At 44.7% G+C, this 17,910-nt stretch overlaps 4 protein-coding genes and 1 long non-coding RNA gene across 5 annotated transcripts in view; 3 read left to right on the top strand and 2 right to left on the bottom strand.

The window, feature by feature from the left end:
• Window positions 1-53: 53 nt before the first annotated feature.
• Window positions 54-1,215, top strand: LOC118517632 (H/ACA ribonucleoprotein complex subunit 2-like protein). The gene is made up of 3 exons (XM_036063943.1): window positions 54-426; window positions 490-562; window positions 634-1,215. The coding sequence occupies exons 1-3, from the start codon at window positions 261-263 to the stop codon at window positions 863-865; spliced, it is 471 nt and encodes a 156-aa protein (XP_035919836.1). The 5' UTR covers window positions 54-260; the 3' UTR covers window positions 866-1,215.
• A 104-nt stretch (window positions 1,216-1,319) lies between these two features.
• Window positions 1,320-3,910, bottom strand: LOC118517629. Its single transcript, XM_036063940.1, has 3 exons — window positions 3,770-3,910; window positions 2,061-3,700; window positions 1,320-1,979 (listed from the first exon to the last, which is right to left on the bottom strand). Exons 2-3 carry the CDS (start codon window positions 3,522-3,524, stop codon window positions 1,785-1,787), a joined length of 1,659 nt encoding a protein of 552 aa, XP_035919833.1. The 5' UTR covers window positions 3,525-3,700; window positions 3,770-3,910; the 3' UTR covers window positions 1,320-1,784.
• Window positions 3,911-4,059: 149 nt separating this feature from the next.
• LOC118517631 (uncharacterized protein C16orf52 homolog A) lies at window positions 4,060-5,156 on the top strand. Its single transcript, XM_036063942.1, has 3 exons — window positions 4,060-4,328; window positions 4,399-4,611; window positions 4,675-5,156. Exons 1-3 carry the CDS (start codon window positions 4,226-4,228, stop codon window positions 4,860-4,862), a joined length of 504 nt encoding a protein of 167 aa, XP_035919835.1. The 5' UTR covers window positions 4,060-4,225; the 3' UTR covers window positions 4,863-5,156.
• Window positions 5,157-5,261: 105 nt separating this feature from the next.
• LOC118517628 (glycosyltransferase 25 family member) overlaps window positions 5,262-17,910 on the top strand; it is a 39,650-nt gene continuing 27,001 nt past the window's right edge. Inside the window, exons 1-5 of the mRNA XM_036063939.1 lie at window positions 5,262-5,721; window positions 5,784-6,012; window positions 6,081-6,613; window positions 6,676-6,879; window positions 6,950-8,463. Of these exons, the coding sequence (XP_035919832.1) occupies window positions 5,477-5,721; window positions 5,784-6,012; window positions 6,081-6,613; window positions 6,676-6,879; window positions 6,950-7,673 (1,935 nt within the window). The 5' untranslated portion in view covers window positions 5,262-5,476 and the 3' untranslated portion in view covers window positions 7,674-8,463. The remainder of the gene's footprint in view (window positions 5,722-5,783; window positions 6,013-6,080; window positions 6,614-6,675; window positions 6,880-6,949; window positions 8,464-17,910) is intronic.
• LOC118517638 lies at window positions 7,914-8,676 on the bottom strand. The gene is made up of 2 exons (XR_004908336.1): window positions 8,532-8,676; window positions 7,914-8,470 (listed from the first exon to the last, which is right to left on the bottom strand). It is a non-coding gene; the product is annotated as an uncharacterized LOC118517638 (long non-coding RNA).

Here is a 17,910-nt window from a genome sequence, read left to right as displayed (position 1 = left end):
TTAATTCATCAATCGAAATCAATAAATTTCGTTTTATTTACAACATTAGAACCTTACAACAGTGCGCCCTCCCTCAAAACAAAGCTACCAACATGGCGGAAGAGAAGGCTGTCAAACACTCTGCGAGCAGTGTTTTGCTGTCAAACGAGTCAAACACTCTCTCATCTCGTGCGAGCCGTAAAAACACGTGCCGGATAAAGGAAACGCCGGGAAAGTTAAAGTGAATAAAGTTTTCGTGTAATAACAAACCACAGCTCACAATGGGTAAAATAAAGACGGAAAAGATGGAAGGTGAGGAGGAGGTCGATGTGTCCATGGTGAAGGAGGAGGATTCGTACGAAGATAAGATCCGGAATGCGAGCGCAATCGCGCAGCCGATGGCGTCTAAGAAGCTGACCAAAAAGATACACAAACTAATCGAAAAAGGTGAGAGAAATGCTGTGCTGGGAGGTAGTTGGGACACGCTTAATAACTTGTAACCGGTTGCAGCATCCAAACAGAAGAACTTTCTTCGCAATGGACTGAAGGATGTACAGATTCGCCTCCGGAAGGGAGAAACTGGGTAAGTGCACGGGCTGACACCATGAACCGATGGCTAAGATACTAACGATGGAAATCTTCCACTCCGCACAGACTCGTTGTGTTTGCCGGTGATGTGACACCGATCGAAATCATGTGCCATCTGCCGGCAGTGTGCGAAGAGAAGAATATTCCCTACTGCTACATGCCCAGCCGGAAGGATCTTGGCGCGGCGATGGGTGTGAAGCGAGGCACGGTCGCTATGCTGATCCGCGAGCATCCCGACTATCAGGAGCAGTACGATAAGCTAAAGGTAGAACTCACAACGCTTCCCATACCTTCGTGAGCAGCGTACGGTATAGGAAAGCCTCGCATCGCCCCCTATTTTTATTGTTTAAACCGAAATCTTAATCGTTGAGGAGGAATATCGCAAGCATATTTTAGCCACCCCTTTTTCTTTATCTTACTTTACACTTTGAATTCAATGTTTGAATTTTATGCCGGAAAAGTGGATCGTTTTTCGGTGGTAGGATGTCGAAAAGCGAAAAAAAAAGTTGGTTGCTGCCTTTCTTTATTGGACAGCCAGATTAATTAAGTTTTGTATTACAGCACTACTATCGAACATATAGTATAGTGTAGTCCACATAAATTTCGTTCAATTCAGAGAACCCAATAAACCTTCCATGTAACTACATACTAACGTTCTTTTACTCTTCCTTATTACGCTGTGGTTGTTAAATTCGTGAACAATTTCATGATCGAATGTATAAATAGCCAATCAAAATATGAGAAAACGATCGTACTTTTTAAGTAAATGTGTTGTGTCACTAGCGAAAAACACCCTAAGGAACACGACGTACAGTGGAGAATTCAGTACAAATATTCCAGTTAATAGTAATCCTAACATTCAAATATCGTTATGAGCGTGAGTTTCATTTGTCATGATTTTGAATACCAAAAATTCTTCTAAATACATGAGTTACACATTTAAACAACTACATCGAAATGGATGAGAAATTGGCGGGCTGCACACGAAACATCATAGCCCCGCGTGCATTCTTTTTGGTTTGCTTTTTTGTATAAAATTGGCATTCCAATATCGTCTTACAATCGGTCCGCGTTTTGGTATGAACTTGATGCTTTGGTATGGTATGGTAGGGGTGCCTAACACCCGCCTAATGAACCTTATGAATGAATACTTTACCTTTCTTTTTAGTAGATTAGAAAACACGGTATAGAGTTAGTCCGTTTTGAATTGAGTTGAGTTAGTTAGGTGGATTTTCGTCAATCGATGAATCCTGCTCGCGTATGTAGTTCATCAGCGGAATCATGCGGTCCTGCTGCATTGTGCCAGCCGCTGCGGACTGACGCAAGATGGCACTCGGAGGATTCTGTTGCGTCCAGATACCGTACAGTCCTCCGGGTGGATTTCCCAGCGTACTTTGAGATTCTTGTTGCTGCTGCAAGGAGATGGAAGGTAATTACAAACGCTGCCCTCCATTTAATTCCTCTTTCGGCATTCTTCCAGCATTCCAACTTACCATTCCCGACGGTTCCTCGACGAACGGAGGTCCAATGTTTGGCGGTGCCATCATCATCATTGGCTGCATTCGGTGAATTGGTCTGCAGGACAGCAGCTGTATCGCTTCCACCAACCCATCCTGGCTCGTAATTGACGAGTGCCATGTCGAGTCAGGCGTTGTGCTTTGGCTGCGATCGCCTAGCGAAGATTTAGGCGTCGGACCAGGACCGGAGGCCGGAACAGCAAGCTTCGAGATCGGCATCAGGCGCGTCTGGTTCCAGTGCACGGTGGATTTATCCGCCTTCGCTTCCCACGGCATCGACCAGCGACGCATTTGACTTTCGGGGTCTAGTGCCGCTTCCGAGTTTACTTCCCCCGCTGCCGCTTCCGACCAGCGGCGCTGTCCGTTCAGTGTGAAGAGCGGGAAATTCAGCGGTGATCGTGACCCCCGATAGAACGGTGCCTTCATCCCCGATAAATGGCCTGGGTTGGGGAGCGGTCCACGTATGTTATCCAAATATCCCTGGATCGGACTCGGTCCGCGAATATCATGAGGGGAAGGACCACGCGTCTGTTCGTACGCCGTTGTACCGTGATCGGACGAAGATCCCTGCGTCGATATAGACCCCGTGCGATCGTACAGGCGTGCATTTTCCTGCATTTTCATTCCAAAATGGGGAGACGGTGTTTGTGAGCGTTGGTCCACCGTTATGACGCCTCCGGTGCGAGCAATCGTTGCGGCGGCGGACATCGGATGCTGCACCATCGGGCAGTCGGGATCGTGCGGAAACCCGACCTGCGTTTGGCACTGGTAGCAACACATCAGCTGTGCAAACGCATCGCACGAAGCGACACAGAACTGGTGCTGCAGATTGATCATCGTTTGTGCGTTGTCCTGCAGGATCAGCTGATTGTACTCCTTGATATGTAGCAGTTCGCTTTCCTGCTCAACCGTGGCCAGCGGTTGCGTTTTAAAGTCCTGCAGCACGCTTACGATGTGCGATTTGACCGTGCTCGTTGCCATAACGGACGCTCGGGCCAGCTCATCCCAGGCCGTAATGAACTGAAAGGCCATGTGTGATGGAATCTGCGAGGTGGTGAAGGGTAGCTGCGGTATCTGGGGCTGCTGCTGTGACTGTGGAGGAGAGGGACCACCTGATGGATTGCTTCCGCCACCTCCGGTGGAGTTTGGTTGATCGAAGTACGCCCACGGTTCGAGGGCAGCTATCGTTTGTGCTAGCCGGTAGCCGGCCGCACACAAATTGTTCATTATCTGCAGGTAGTTGAGCCATGCTCCTAAGCACTCACTGACGGCGGATTTCGCAGATCCGGAGCTGCTCGAGCTCGTTGAAGGTGAGATGGAGGAATTGCTGTAGGAAAGAGCACCCGAACCGAGCGAACTGCGTGGTGTGGTCTGCGTTGGTGGTTGTTGCTGTTGCTGCTGCTGTTGCTGTCCGGTTAGTGGGTCATCTAAATCGCTCATGTTGTATAGTTTGGACACCTTGCCTTATCACAAGCTAACTCCAGACACTCACAAAGACGCTCTAATGAGGACTACGATTTACCGAACACCGCCTACCGGACCAATAGGCCATTTTGCTTACCGTTGCACGGTAAACGCACGGAATCCCAATAGAGGATTCCCGCAAGGCGCACAAACTGAAACAAAAAAACCTGTGGTAAATGAAAATCTGATGAAAATTCCGATAGCGTTGACAGTTTGTTTACTTTTCGTTGCAAAAAAGTGGTGCTGAACTGTACATGGTTCACGCAAAAGCAATCATTGTTGATGGAAAACTGGTAAAATGGTATTTCTGTGATGTTTTATGCATCAAAAATATAGTTTATTGTAAAATGCACCAAATTAAAGTGAAACTTACTCGCTCCACCTGTTTATTAGAAGTTATTACAATTATTTTCAATAATTATTTAATGCATCCGGTTTAACACCGGCCCGGCAGAACCTTACAACAGTGCTACGGGTAAAAGAAAACGAACAGCAAAAAACCCTTCAAATGACATTTTATCCAAAACATAAACATTCATATTCTGCAACATTCCACACTTGCTGCAGTTGCCAGTGAAAAGAGGAAAAGGGTGCATACAACGGAGATGCGTTCGTAAATTGAAACGATATTTGCATTTTGTGGGACGAAAACGGAGGTTCTGCACAACATACTAAGGATGGACAAGTTGACGACGATCAGCGCTGGTCTGTTTATGGCGGCGGATGTGTGCGCTATCGTGAGCTTAGCCATGCCCGATTGGATAGTGACCAGTGTGGGAGGTAAAACGGGAACCCGTCGCAGAGGAAAACAGAATTCGGTTTAAACATGGTCTTTCTTTGCTTCTTGCAGGTGAAACGCGCTTGGGATTGATGTGGACATGTATGACGCTTTACAACCGGCCCCAGGTGTGCTTCACTCCGGAACTACAGCCGGAGTGGCTCATTGCGCTGATATGCATTTTCGTGGGTTGCATCTGCATCACCACCACCATTATTCTGCTGGCATCCAGTAACTGGGATCGTAATGTGATCCCCTACGCACGGTGGGTCGGTTTTACTGCAAGTGAGTATGGGGTTTCAAACCAAATAGTTCGAACCAAAGTTTTTAATCCATCCATTCCCACAGTGGTTCTGTTTTGTCTTGCGGCAGTAATATTTCCGCTTGGATTTCACGTGGATGAAATTGGGGGACAACCGTACCATTTGCCACACTCGCATCAGGTTGGCATCTCGTACATCATGTTCGTGCTGGCCCTGTGGATCACGGTCATATCGGAGCTGTTTGCCGAGAAGGTGTGTCTGCCGCAGTTTTAGGGCTGCCAACATGCCGGACCGCGCCTATCGATGTATCTCAATCTGTGCTGTATTAATGTCCCCATGCCGTTCCCCCATCCCACCCCCAGTGCTTTGTACATTGAATCGATTGATAATACTTCTTGATTTCCTAGTGACGGAATTGAATGTCTGTAGACTGTAGGCTGATAAAACAACCAAAAGAGACACGGAAACATAGTACTTGTAATAGCGTTTAGACTTAAGTTAATGATTTCAAACTTTGTATTAGTGAGAAAAAATAAAATTGCAGTGCGATATTTGTTTTTTACACCACCATCTCTCTGCGTACATTTGTGTGTGTTGGTGGTGGTGGTAGTATGAATGAAAACATAAACAAACCAGCATAAAATGCACCCCGTCGATTCGGTTTGACGTTTGCCGCTTCTTGTTTTGTCTAGCGACGGTGGCAGTGTGTGTGTGTGCATGCGTGGCCCCATAAAGACCGATCGGAAAACTCATCTGTTTCATTCGTAGTAGCGCAGCGGAAACGGAAGTTGATATGAGCAAGGCAGGCAGACCCGGTGTTGCAAGCTGGCCGAGTGATTGTTAAGTTTGTTGTTAATGTTATTCGATACGCACAAACCAAACGCCAAATGTGTTCCTTGCTTGGGTGCAGTGCAAGCGCATCTGCGACGAGGCGCGTGAAGATGACGACGATGATGCTGCTGCTGGTGCTGCTGACGACGACAATCGTTCGCTGCGATCAGCAGATAGAGCTTACGGAGCAACTACCAACCGTAATGGTGGCAGTGTTGGTACGAAACAAAGCGCACACGTTGCCATACTTTTTCTCCTACTTGGAGGATCTCGACTATCCCAAAGATCGGATGTCGCTCTGGTAAGTGGTCATATAAAACGGATAAATGAATTGTACTAGCGTTTTGTTACTCTCTGTTGCAGGATAAGATCCGATCATAATGAAGATCGTAGCATCGAGATTACCAAGGCATGGCTGAAAAGAACCAGCGCGCTGTACCACAGCGTTAATTTTAAGTACCGCAGCGAACAAGGAAAGCGAGAAAGTGAGAAAACCAGCAGTCACTGGAACGAGGAACGATTTAGCGATGTGATACGGCTAAAGCAGGAAGCCCTGCAGACGGCTCGGACAATGTGGGCTGATTTTATATTCGTAAGTCACTGTGAAGCTCTTCCATCGCTGCAAGGAAATAGCACAGCCTACCGTTGTCTATCCCGTAGTTTCTCGATGCCGATGTTTTCCTGACGAACAGCAACACCCTTCGCAAGCTGATCGACCGCAAGCTCCCGATCGTAGCGCCCATGCTCGTGTCCGATGGATTGTATTCAAACTTTTGGTGCGGAATGACATCGGACTACTACTACCAGCGGACGGACGATTACAAAAAGATTCTAAACTACGACCAGGTCGGCCAGTGGCCTGTGCCGATGGTTCACACGGCTGTGCTGGTGAGCCTAAAGATTGCCCAAACGCGTCAGCTAACGTTTGAGCGGAAAAACCTCCCGGCCGGCCGGTACGATGGGCCGGTGGATGATATTATAATCTTTGCCATGTCGGCAAACTACTCAGGGATTCCGATGCACGTGTGCAACGAGCTGCTTTACGGGTACATTATGGTACCGTTGGAAGCAGGCGAAACCGTACCGGGGAAAGATTTGGAACAGTTGACCAATGTGCTGAGCTACATCGTGAATGAGTATGGAGAGTTGAAGCTGAAGCAGGATTTGAGTAGATTTGTGTCTGATGCACCAAAGTAAGTTGCAAGTTAAATGTGTTTCGTACGCCCTCACCTACAAGAACATTCCCTTTCCACAGAGATAAACTATCACTTTCGCACATCTACATGATCAATCTGGAGCGACGTTCGGAGAGGCGTACGAAAATGAGGAAACACTTTGATTTGCTCGGACTGGACGTGGAACATTTTCCGGCCGTTGATGGCAAGCAGTTGAGCGATAAGAAAGTGCACGATATGGGCATACGCTTCCTGCCCGGTTATGCTGATCCGTTCCACAAGCGGTTCGTATGCTGGTGGAGGAGTTCTTTTAAACGGTTTGGTTTGATCATTCTTACCCTTTTTCCTTTCCAGTCCGATGACGATGGGTGAAATCGGGTGCTTTTTAAGCCACCACAGCATCTGGGAACGTATGGTTCGCCTCAACCAGCAGGAGGTACTTGTGCTGGAGGATGATATCCGGTTCGAACCGTTCTTCCGTCGACGGGCGTACGGTGTGTTGGCCGATGCACGTCGCATCGGTGGCTGGGATTTGATCTACTTTGGTCGCAAACGGTTGCAGGAGGAGGATGAAAAATGGATCGATGGATCGGAGTATCTGGTAAAGGCGGGATATTCTTACTGGACGCTCGGGTACGTGATTTCGCTCGAAGGTGCGAAGAAGCTGCTACGGGAGCAACCGCTCGGAAAGCTGCTGCCGGTAGACGAGTATTTGCCGATCATGTTCGACAATCATCCGAACGATAGCTGGGCTAGCCATTTTCGTGACCGTACGTTGAACGCGTGGAGTGCAGCACCATTGCTGCTGTATCCAACGCACTACACCGGTGATGAAGGATACATTTCCGATACGGAAGATTCTCTCCGTATCGATGGAACGCTACCAACGATTGGTGGTAGCAAGGGAGGTGCCGGGACGGTTAATAACGATACTCGCGACGGTGCTCAAGTGCCAGCCAGCGAACCAAAGAAAGGCGACAAGGAACAGCTGCCCAACTCACCGACGTTATTGGCCGAATCGGGAATCGAACAGGGTGAGCATGATCTGGAGACGAAGAACAGACGCAGTGAGCTATAGCAAACTAGGAAGAGTTAGAGATGGACAGGACGAACATTTCGTAAGCTTTATACCAAAAACAAAAAGACGGAACCAACTCGAACTCGAATGCGTAGACGGGATAGAATTGCGATAATATTAATGTGCCTTATAATCGATTTTAAGAAACCGCCATAACACACTAGCCATAACGTTGCCATTACGTATCAGTTTTCCCCTTGTTGGATGGAATATGTTCTGAATACATTAAACAGTTAAAAATTATAAATCATTCAATCTTATATTTTAATTCCACGATGGAGAAACAGGACCTAGCTTTTCATTGCTTCGCAACGTCCGAATGTTCTGGGTTGAGAAAAATTTAGGCGCAGTAGGCTCTACTTCCGAGAGTAAAACCAAAGTAGTCATTGGTTGTTGGTCGCGGGATAGGTATAAAAGCAGAGCTTTTAAGTACGGCTGTGGAGTTTTATTGAATCACTTGTCGCGAACGGTTCATTTTCGGAGTTTTCGTCAGTCGCATCAAGAAGTCCAGTTTTATTTTAAAGTTGAGTTCAGTTACCGTTCAGTTGAGCACCCCTGCATTTGAAACACGGTTCGAATACTCGTCGATGGCTCTGCAAGTGTGTGCGTGTCGGCGAAAGACTTTTCTGCAGCCTGTCAAAACATTCCATTCGTGTTTGTGAACCGCAACGGGAGCTGTTTAATTGTTTTGGAACGCTCGTCTGTGTTTGTGCCCTGCGTGTAGTGTGAATGTCGCGCTTGTGCATGTGTCTGTCGGTGCCGTACGTGTGCCGTTCCCCCGGTGTAGTTTGTGAGAGCTAAAAAAGCAAACAGAATTATCCCCAACATCCGTCGAATCCGTGCCGTACACACACTCACAACACGCCGTTCCTCAGCCAGAACTGTGGTGCTGTCGTTTGTCTCTCGCTAAATAGTGTGCAGCCCCCTGAGAAGCGATTGGATGGAAAAAGAAACGCACAAAAAGCGCAGTTGTGAATGGAATCGCGTATCTCGCGGCCAAGCGTGTGCGTAAACTGGGTGTGCGAGTGTGTAGCGAGGGAGCTGTGTTGTTTTTCCTATGTTTCCGTGTATGTTTTACTTTCCTCCCTCGTAACACCGAGCCGATGCACAGATTCATATTTGGAGTGTTTTTTAAAGCAAAACAGGGAAAATAATATACATGTATTGTCTGTCAAACTGGCGCGGCGTAACAACAAACGAAATGTCAAATCAGTACTTACACTCCCTTCTCTTGTGCGCAAACACCCTACTCCCAGCCAGCCAGTCTTTTCCACCCAGCAGTGCTGAAAGAATGCGCGATTGTATGCGCTTTAAGGGAAGCATAAAAACATCAGCCAAGCATTAAACTGACCAAAGAAGAGCTTGCTAGAAACGTTGGTTCCAGGTTCGCAAGTGGTGCCCGGGATACTCTTCGGGATGTGGTTCTTCGATTAGGTGTAAAAGGTTTGATCAAAGCGATGAGCGTGATATATTCCGAGCTTGGAGCAAAAGCCATGAAGAAATGTTTTATGCTTACTCCGTTCGAGATTGATAACGCGCGCGTGCTGTGTGATGTTTACGTGCGTTCCTGCAAGCATACAGTGCGTGAAATTATGTGAATTGCTGGAGTATTTTTTCTTGTTGTTTGTGGCTGTTCTAGCTAGGGAATTAGATTAAATTTCAATTTAAGTAAGATAGCTAGGAAAGAAAGGCAACCTACGACTGTGGACGGCATGTGTGTGTGAGTGGTTTCCATGGCAATAATCTTTCACCGTACGCGTCAATCAGGCCCTACACTTCCGGTTTTTCTTGTGGAGGTTATTTTACTATCTAATTTAGTGTAGATGAAATAAAAAAGGTGTATTTGTTAGAAGGAAGGTGGTATTCCTGTGAGGGATGCATTAGGGGGCTGACTTCGGGAGGTGATGAACTCCGTTTCCTTAGGGGCGTGATTTAGAAGTTTTCCTTCTTGAACAGCAGACAGATATGTTTATTAAAGGTAAGTACATATTTTCCTTTTCTACTTGCTACACGTGCTGTAGCGCGCGACGATTCAAGCATCTGTAAGATAAGCGATAAGCAATAATTCGATAATGATGTAAACAAAACGATTCTCCCTCTCCCATCGCTCCCATGACTCCCGTGAACCGGGCAGAGGATTGATTAGATAATTGTAGCGCCACGAGCGTCCGTTCAGTTACCGGTTATCGAACGTACTGAATGTCTGGTAAGAACTGGAAAACTGTCTTTAAAGTACTCTGGATGATAAGCAGCACACAGTATAATTCAGATTGATTGACTACCAATAAACGATGTCTGAGGAATCTCACCGAGTTGCCATACTTTTTTTTAAGTATACAGTTTATGATTGAAATAATCTGCACTTGCCTCCTTCTCTGGGGAGGATTGGAAACCCAATTCCATTCCGATCGTACCCTCGTATACAGGAATGAATATCATGCAAGGGTTAAATGAAATCAAAAAACCTAGAAATGATCATAAGACCTCCAAAGGTTGTAGTGCTAAAGCCTGTAAAAACATCAAATGAGTGGTTCATAGTAGACTACGGCAGTTTTGTCCTGCCGGTTGCTATAAATTTAGTTTTATTTGTAGATCTCCTAGTTTTTATTTTGTAGATCTCCATTGGCTGAGGCGATACAGGCTCAGGCGCCTCTCAGGACACGTCAAGATTTAGTATCGAATTGCTTTCGGAGAAAAATCAAATCAATGAAGTCAGTAATTTCAGGCCACGACAGACCTCTTGAAGTTGTCGAGTCTGAGAAGGAAAAACATGATAAGATTTAAATCGCCATAGCTGACAATAATCAAATGCTCGTAGAAGACTCATAACAAAAGAGGTCAGAATAGTCCTACCAGTTGCTATATTTGGTAAAAAAATTGAGAAGTATTTTGCCAAATATATTGTGCACATTTTATCGCAATAGTTGATAGAAATTCTAAATGGAATTCTATTTTGAACCATTAACAGCTAACCCTCTGTGAGGAGCAAAGCACTAATGCTAATGCGTACGATGACAAGCTATTTCTAATGACGCAATTATACTTTCTCACTTTCACCCTTCACTTCCTATTACTTCGCCTAACTGCAAATGCGTGTTTGCTCGCTTGCCTTGCAGTTCCAGTCCCAGCAAGTATCAGGTTTCGCCTGAGCTGTAGAAATGCATCTGTGTTGGGTGGTGGTAGGATGGACTCGCGCCGGCGCGCTTTCAATTACCGAATTTCGCTTCCCTCCGGGAAACGAAATAGTGTGTGTGTGTCTCTGCGAGAGGGAGCGAGTGAGCGAGAGAGAGAGATGCACACCCCGGGATGCATTTTCCGAGTTTTCTATTTTCATCTAGGAAAGGCAATGAACTTGAATCCTGTCCATTTTCCCGTCGCCCGATGGTGTTTCATCGATTTGTGCTCGACCTCCACATTGATGACGACGGATGGCACACGGACATAAAATTGCACACATACATATGCACTGCGTTCCCTTCCTGGTGGCGTGCATTCCTTTGCACTTCCTTTGGAATAGAGGCAGGTGCACGGCGAAACCCGATTCTGCTATTTAACTCTGCAGCATTCAGGCGCTTATTATGAAATGCTACGCTTGTATGTGTGGGGCTTTCCCTGTAGCAGGAATGTAGGAGTGTGCTTTTGCAAGGACTGCATTATTGAAATCCGCGCAGTTGCAGTTATGGGGACGGTTAATGATATAACAAAAAAATCACTTTCAATTTCCTGCTTTCAACCGTGTTGGCAGTCTCTTTCGTTGGAATCATTCCGACTCACTCCGTCTGATCGTTTTATTCTTCTCCTGCAAGCGCATTATCCTGCGATGATTGTTTGCATTTTTGACTACATTTTTTTGCAGTGTATGTGTGCGTGAGATAGCTTAGCTATCAGTTTTCCTTTTTGGGAGGAAGCAAAAATTTGAAGCACATTTTATGTGCACATCTTCTCAGAAAAAAGCGAGGGTTTATGGAAATACTGCATCAGACAATCGCTCCTTCATGAAGATCCGTTCTATCCTTCCAGGAAGAAAGCATTCTCGTAGATCGTTGTCCTCTTACGGGATATCCCAAAAGTTCGTTGCTTCCTGCATTGTCTCTGTCGCTCTTTTTTGCGCTATGTACCAAAACAAAATCCGTGTAGTATGGTGTCTATGTTTTGGACGTAGTGTGGCATCGTAATGGCGTTGCATCACCACGCCCTGAAACTGCGACCGGATCGATCGATGACATTTGCCTACCGGTGCCTGACCTAGGGCAATGTCTCGCGAGGTTCATTTTTGCCATTTGCCGGAGATCATTGAACATACGGATGGAGCAGTGTACCTGACGAGAAAGAGAGAGAGAGAGAAAGAGAGAGAGAGAGAGAGAGAGAGAGAGAGAGAGTTTTGAATCCCGAATAGCTGGTGAAGTATATTGCAAAATTTTTACAAAGATTGTATTATTGCAAACTTCAAAGTTGTACTATAGTACCAGGAATAATGATTCAACTATGAAGATTCAAAAGAGAATTCATTGCCATCCAAAAATCCCAAAGTTGATCGATCGACCTTAGGAGCAACCTCTCAAATCGCAACATTAACCTTCGAACCATAATTCGCCGAAAATCCAATACTATTCCTCATCTTATCCTTCGCATCAGGACTTTGCACTTGTTGGGTGTGCCCTTAATGTATTATATAAAACAAAAGTATGCACAGCGAGGGACAAAATAATAAAAGCTTAGGTCACGTTTTCGCCTCCATCAGCTTAGTGTTAGTTGTCTCTCCCTTCGTCTCCATCGTTTGTGGAAGTTTGGTGTGATTTCAGTGGAATGTCATTTGGTGTGATTTCAGTGCGCATTCCATTGCACCAAAAAGGTGTCCGGAATCTCTGGTGTGTGTGTGTGAAAAGGAGCTATCCCTGAGAGCGAGAGAGCAAACACTCATAGTCGCAAGGTCGTTCGGTTCACGTGCAGCATACGGTGCAGCCAGGTTACGATGGATACTGACCCGACTGTTGACCCTATTTGTGTACGATGGAGCTGAGCTGCATACATGCTTTGCGATGAAGTTACTATCGATTCCTTTGAGAAAAAGGTGCGGTTTTTCCTAAAATTGTAAGGAAACAATTTGGAAGCATACTATAATTGTTTTCGGGAGGTTGAATGAACTGGACGAAAATGGCGAATGGTGTTTGTTTGAGCATTATTTCCCATTACGATGAAGCCCCCACGTGAGTACATAACACTTTACGACCTACGACAACCAATGGTATGATGAAATCGATAGATAGCGTAGGTTGTGCTTATCGGTATTTTAATTCCATGCAGGAGAAAACATTGCCAGAGAGCATTTCTATTCCGAGATAATAATTCTGGTTCAAAAAAGCAAAGTTGATGGAGTCGCCTGGTGATGTGTTGATTTAGCAAGCATATGGGCGAACTTCCCCGAGGGAAGTGCGTCATACAGTGAATGTACGAAGGCTGTACATAAGCGGTGCTATATAGTCTTTGAACACTTTCGAGGTCATGCATGGCAATGCCTAAATCGGCTTTGGTTAGTATGTGTGAAGGCAGCGTATGGGGAAGAGATGCATTTTAAGATGCCATACATAACCCAGGGCAATGGACGTCACTGAGTAGGGATTTCGTAGCTGGTTAAGGATGTTAGGAACATAGGGATTTCCGCTACAATCAGTACTTTTCGTATCTTGCTCAGAGCTTACCGTTAAAGTTCAAAGGTGGTTTGTTTTTCATTGTAATGGAAAAAGGGCATATCTGGACATATCTGAAGTACATTGTTTGTTTAACAATATTCCGGGATCTCTTCTTAGCAATTGCACACTCTTGTGATAAAGTGCTGTAATATTCTTTCAGCTTGCTTGTTATAACGTTAATGTACCAGTAGAGCTCCATAAAATGAGATAATACAATCAAAAAGATTTCCAACGTGGAGAGTTAATGAAAGAAGCTAGACCAAAGGCAAATTGTAAACAAAACCCTCCTAATTTCTCGGAAGAACACTTGTTGTAGAGGAAGCTCTGTTTTGCTTGCAGAAAGGGGTTAGCGCGCCGTACGAAGCAAATGAGTTCAAGAGGAACCCCGATAAGTGCTAAATGGAGCGGAATGTATGGAAGAATGCAGGCCAAAAAAATGTGTAATAATAATTCGCCGTTCTTGACCGTGGGGGAATGGCAAACCAAAGAGGAGGCAGCAAGACGAGCAAAGAATATGGGGAGGCGCAGAGAGCGAAGGAACGATAAACAATATAAATGCTAAAAATGGTACGAAATGAATGTTGGCGTAGGTTCGGGACAGGGTCGTAGCATGTTACCCCCTCTTCGAACTGCGGGCTTTCCGGCACTTCTCCGATACAGGGCCGTTATTCGATTCTCTTACCTCGCAATGCTTTTCTTTCAATATCCTTCGTAGTTTGTTGTTTTATTTTGCGTGCTTTAGTTAATAGTTCTTGTGTGGTGTTTGGTTGATTGACCAGAGAAAGCATAGTCGTGTGGGATTATTTTATGGCAGGGATGTAGTCCTTTTTAGATCTGTTTTGTCATATTTTAAATATTTTTTGGTGTCCTTTTCATGTGAAATAAAATTTTTTAATTTAGAAATACGACCAGGCTTTCCCTTATGAATAAAAAAAAAGTATTAGTTGTAGAGTCAATATTTTGGGCTAAAGGAAGTAGATAAAAGGAGAAATTATTTGGAGACTTCATAACTTAATGATATCTCTTTTGTATGGCCAAGTAACAGGCGCTTCCAACACTTTTTTCAAATCTCATGTAGATCGTCATCCCATTTGGAGGAATAACTATCCGACTACTGATAAATTTAGTTAAGAAAGTCACAATAATAGGCCAAGATCTCTTGAGAATATAATGTCAAAGAAGAACCAGAAGACATGTGGAAGGACATAGAATGAATCGCTATGACACCGAGCTCTTATGAGCTGTAAAATGACCTAAATATTGTGCAGGGAATATGATTTGTCAGGTTCTGTTGTGATGGTCATGTCATGAGATTGAAATCCGACGACTCTCTTCGTATCGTAGTAGGCTATCCGCTTGGACAGATGTAACTTGAGAAGAAGTTGACGAGCGGTTTAAAGCAATTTTCGCGTCGGTCCAAGACCGCAGTCAGTCAAAAACTCTCTGGAATATATAGCTCGAAGATTGGATTCTACAAATTAAAGCACTTAGGATTTGATGTCTTTTCTTAGGAAGCTTTCTAATCTTGTTTATCACCTCAAAAAAACTTGTGTCAATTCTGACACCTTTCCCCTACTCCACTTCAAGTACTCAACGTTTGTTTTTGTTTTGTTGTTGGTTAGTATCTCTTTCGGAAACTTTCGTCTTCAGCCGAAAAAAAGGTCAACTCTTTGCGATGGCCAAGAACTTTTCTATTATTCTAACAAAGTGCTTTTCCACGTTTCGGTTTTCCGTTGATTCCGACACCGAGGTCTGGCTGAAGTTTCTCGTTACGTAAAGTTAGCGTACTCAGTTAGCGTGTGTTGTTCACTCAGTTGATCTTATCCCGTTACCTACTCACAACTCTGCGAATGGCGTAATCGAGAGTTGGTGTGTGTAGGGCCTTTGACTATGATAAATGGTTGACATATTACTTCTGCCGCATGATTGCAATTTTTCTCCATTTTTTTCTGCCGATTGTTGGTCATTGATGAAGGACGAAATGCTTTGGATGTTGTTGTTCCATATAAAGAATATATATGGCTTGTACTGTCATTGAAGAGCTGAAACTGTATGTAAGAAGTATCATATCTTGAAGGATATTAACTCTAGTAACAAATGAAGGACAAGTGGAGGTTACTTATCTGCAAGCTTTTTTTTTTATTTAATTTGTTTATAGAGCAGTGCACCAATCTTATCTTCACTGACGTTGTAAACATTCATACTGAATGTTGATACTCATTTCCTTTGCATCATCTGATATTCAAACGTCCTTGACCCCTTACGTTGCAAATGTACGAGGTGGTAGGTCCACGGAAATAACGTGGCACGAGTGGATGGATTAATCCTCGTATCCTTGAAGAGAGCGTAATGTTCGGTTCATTGCGAGATAGGAAGACCTGAAGTCACAGAGGTTGAGAATACAGTGAGGGGATAAATATGTGGATTTGTTTTTCTTTCTCAGTGTGGGAGATGGAAACACCGACTGAGTTTGGCCGTTTTCTCAGAATCTTTGCCAACCCCGTCATAACAGAACGGGCAGGACAACACAGCGCCCAGACGGAACTCATGCTCATGGCCAGGACAAACGGGGTAAGCACTCTCTTTCGTCCTTGGCACAGTGTAGAACCGAGCGACCGCACTCATCCGTCTTCATTAGTGGCAGGTGAGTTCCCTGTTCCGTTCATTGGCATCGGCCCCGATGTGCGGCCTACAAGAACTCTTTCTTTCGCAAAAGCTTTCGCGGGAGCTTTCGGCACACGTCAAGGAAGTTGAGCAAAAGTGAAGGTTTGTTCTCAGTTTTTGGGTTGATGACGACTTTTCGATTTTCACCATCTGCTTGGGCAAAGAACGAGCCAGACCAGTCTCCTTCCTTCGAAAACACAGGAGAGTGAGCTTTTTGTTTGTTCCTCGTCGAAGCTTTCCATATTAAATGTGCTTCCTTTCGGTTTCTAACAAGGATATGGTGCGGATGGCGTGAGATGCTGGTGGGCTCTGGAAACAAGGAAGGAAGTACGGCGCTGCTGCTGTTATTATTAGTATTGTAAGGATTGCTTTGTCTGGCCCAAGACGTCCTTGACTAGAGGTCGCAGGTTCATTGGACCAATTCGGCCCAGACGCTGGGCAATATTTTCTTTCCACTCGTACTCGCTCTCGCGCACATCCGGCCTCTCGCGGTTGTCACTTGGAATTTTCCGCACTTCTACTCTCGGGGTTTTTCGGTACGGACGAGCGTAGATTTCCGCAAAATCTTCTTCCTGATTCGTCTGGGGACAGGCAGTACTGTTCGTCGTAGCCATTGCCGAGTTCGATTTTGGTTGGCGGTGTATATTTTTATTACTACCGTGCGAATGGGCATAGTTTTTCGTGCAGTTAGGAACACTTTGCATAATTGTTGATTTTTAAGAGCAGATTTAGTAATTTGTATAATTTAATGTTAAGATGGAACTTATAGACACATAGCTTATGAATTGAAGAGATGCAAGAAATACTTCTTTTCATATTAAAGTTTTATCGAAATAATGAAATCGCCTTTCAAACATTCCCTCCAAAAAAGATAATTTATGCGGGAAATTTAGACACCTGTCGTGCAAGAACAAAAACCCGCGTATCAGTGAACTTTATTCTTCACTCAACATTTCGGCGCTTCTGCCATTCTCTCCAATGTCGTTCCACGTCCTGCCGATCATCCTTGGGTAAGAATTTGTTTTTACAGCAGCGCCGAAGGGCAACGGCCTGTCTGCTGTTGGATGTCGTCATTCGCAATTTAAAAGGATAACCACGACCACGAGAACTCCCGGGGTGCTGTGGGTGCGTGAGAGGCAACCCCGGTGTGGGGTGGAGGGTGCCATAAGCCTGTCTGGAATTTGATTGGGCTTTCGTGAACGGAAGGCAATGGAACAGCGAAGGCGCTCGCAAAGAAACGCTTCGGAGCGTTCTCTATCTCCGTTGTCTCTGGTTTGTCTGAAGTGTGGATGGAATTTGTGTTGTGGATCGAATTACTTGACTCTTGGGAACCCTCATCAATACGAAGGGACTGTTAAGATACTCGCGAGTGTTTTTGAAAATAATTATCGTTTGATGATTGCGATTAATCATGCTTTTGGGTTCTGAAAATGTTATTTTACTACAGTTCAGTAAATATTTAATAGTTTTTATGAATTTTTATTCAATCAACTTTTGATTAAAACCACCACATATTTTAAACTAAACGCAAAGCTGGTGATAATTTTTTTCTCAATATTCCAAAAGTTGTATCCCCAACTTCATTTTCTTTCAACAAAATCAAAAAGATTTTTGCAAGATTTATACAAGTCAAAAGTGCATAAAAGTATCCTTAATTTCGGAGCAGACTAAATGTGCCATTTAATGAAGTTTATCCTTCCATTTGCTATATTGCGCAACGACTGCTCTTGAAGTATTCATATGCATCTGACATGAAACTCAAATTAGTCCTTCAAAGTCCAAAACCGTAATGCCACAAAGAACGAAGGACATCGCGTTGACATCGTAACGAACAAAGATCCTGATCCATGTTGTCGATTGGATTTATCGTCAAACGGATCAAC

The sequence above is a fragment of the Anopheles stephensi genome, chromosome 2, assembly GCF_013141755.1.
Source record: "Anopheles stephensi strain Indian chromosome 2, UCI_ANSTEP_V1.0, whole genome shotgun sequence".
Classification (NCBI taxonomy): Eukaryota; Metazoa; Arthropoda; class Insecta; order Diptera; family Culicidae; genus Anopheles; species Anopheles stephensi.
Note: the sequence above shows the minus strand (reverse complement) of the source record. Positions and strands in the feature narration are given on the sequence as shown.

Coding starts and splice junctions, on each gene's coding strand:
- LOC118517631 (XM_036063942.1), top strand. CDS start 4,226: ATGGACAAGTTGACGACGATCAGCGCTGGTCTGTTTATGGCGGCGGAT. Junction 4,329..4,398: donor GATAGTGACCAGTGTGGGAG/GTAAAACGGGAA, acceptor TGCTTCTTGCAG/GTGAAACGCGCTTGGGATTG. Junction 4,612..4,674: donor GTGGGTCGGTTTTACTGCAA/GTGAGTATGGGG, acceptor CCATTCCCACAG/TGGTTCTGTTTTGTCTTGCG.
- LOC118517632 (XM_036063943.1), top strand. CDS start 261: ATGGGTAAAATAAAGACGGAAAAGATGGAAGGTGAGGAGGAGGTCGAT. Junction 427..489: donor ACACAAACTAATCGAAAAAG/GTGAGAGAAATG, acceptor AACCGGTTGCAG/CATCCAAACAGAAGAACTTT. Junction 563..633: donor CTCCGGAAGGGAGAAACTGG/GTAAGTGCACGG, acceptor CACTCCGCACAG/ACTCGTTGTGTTTGCCGGTG.
- LOC118517629 (XM_036063940.1), bottom strand. CDS start 3,524: ATGAGCGATTTAGATGACCCACTAACCGGACAGCAACAGCAGCAGCAA. Junction 1,980..2,060: donor TCGAGGAACCGTCGGGAATG/GTAAGTTGGAAT, acceptor ATCTCCTTGCAG/CAGCAACAAGAATCTCAAAG.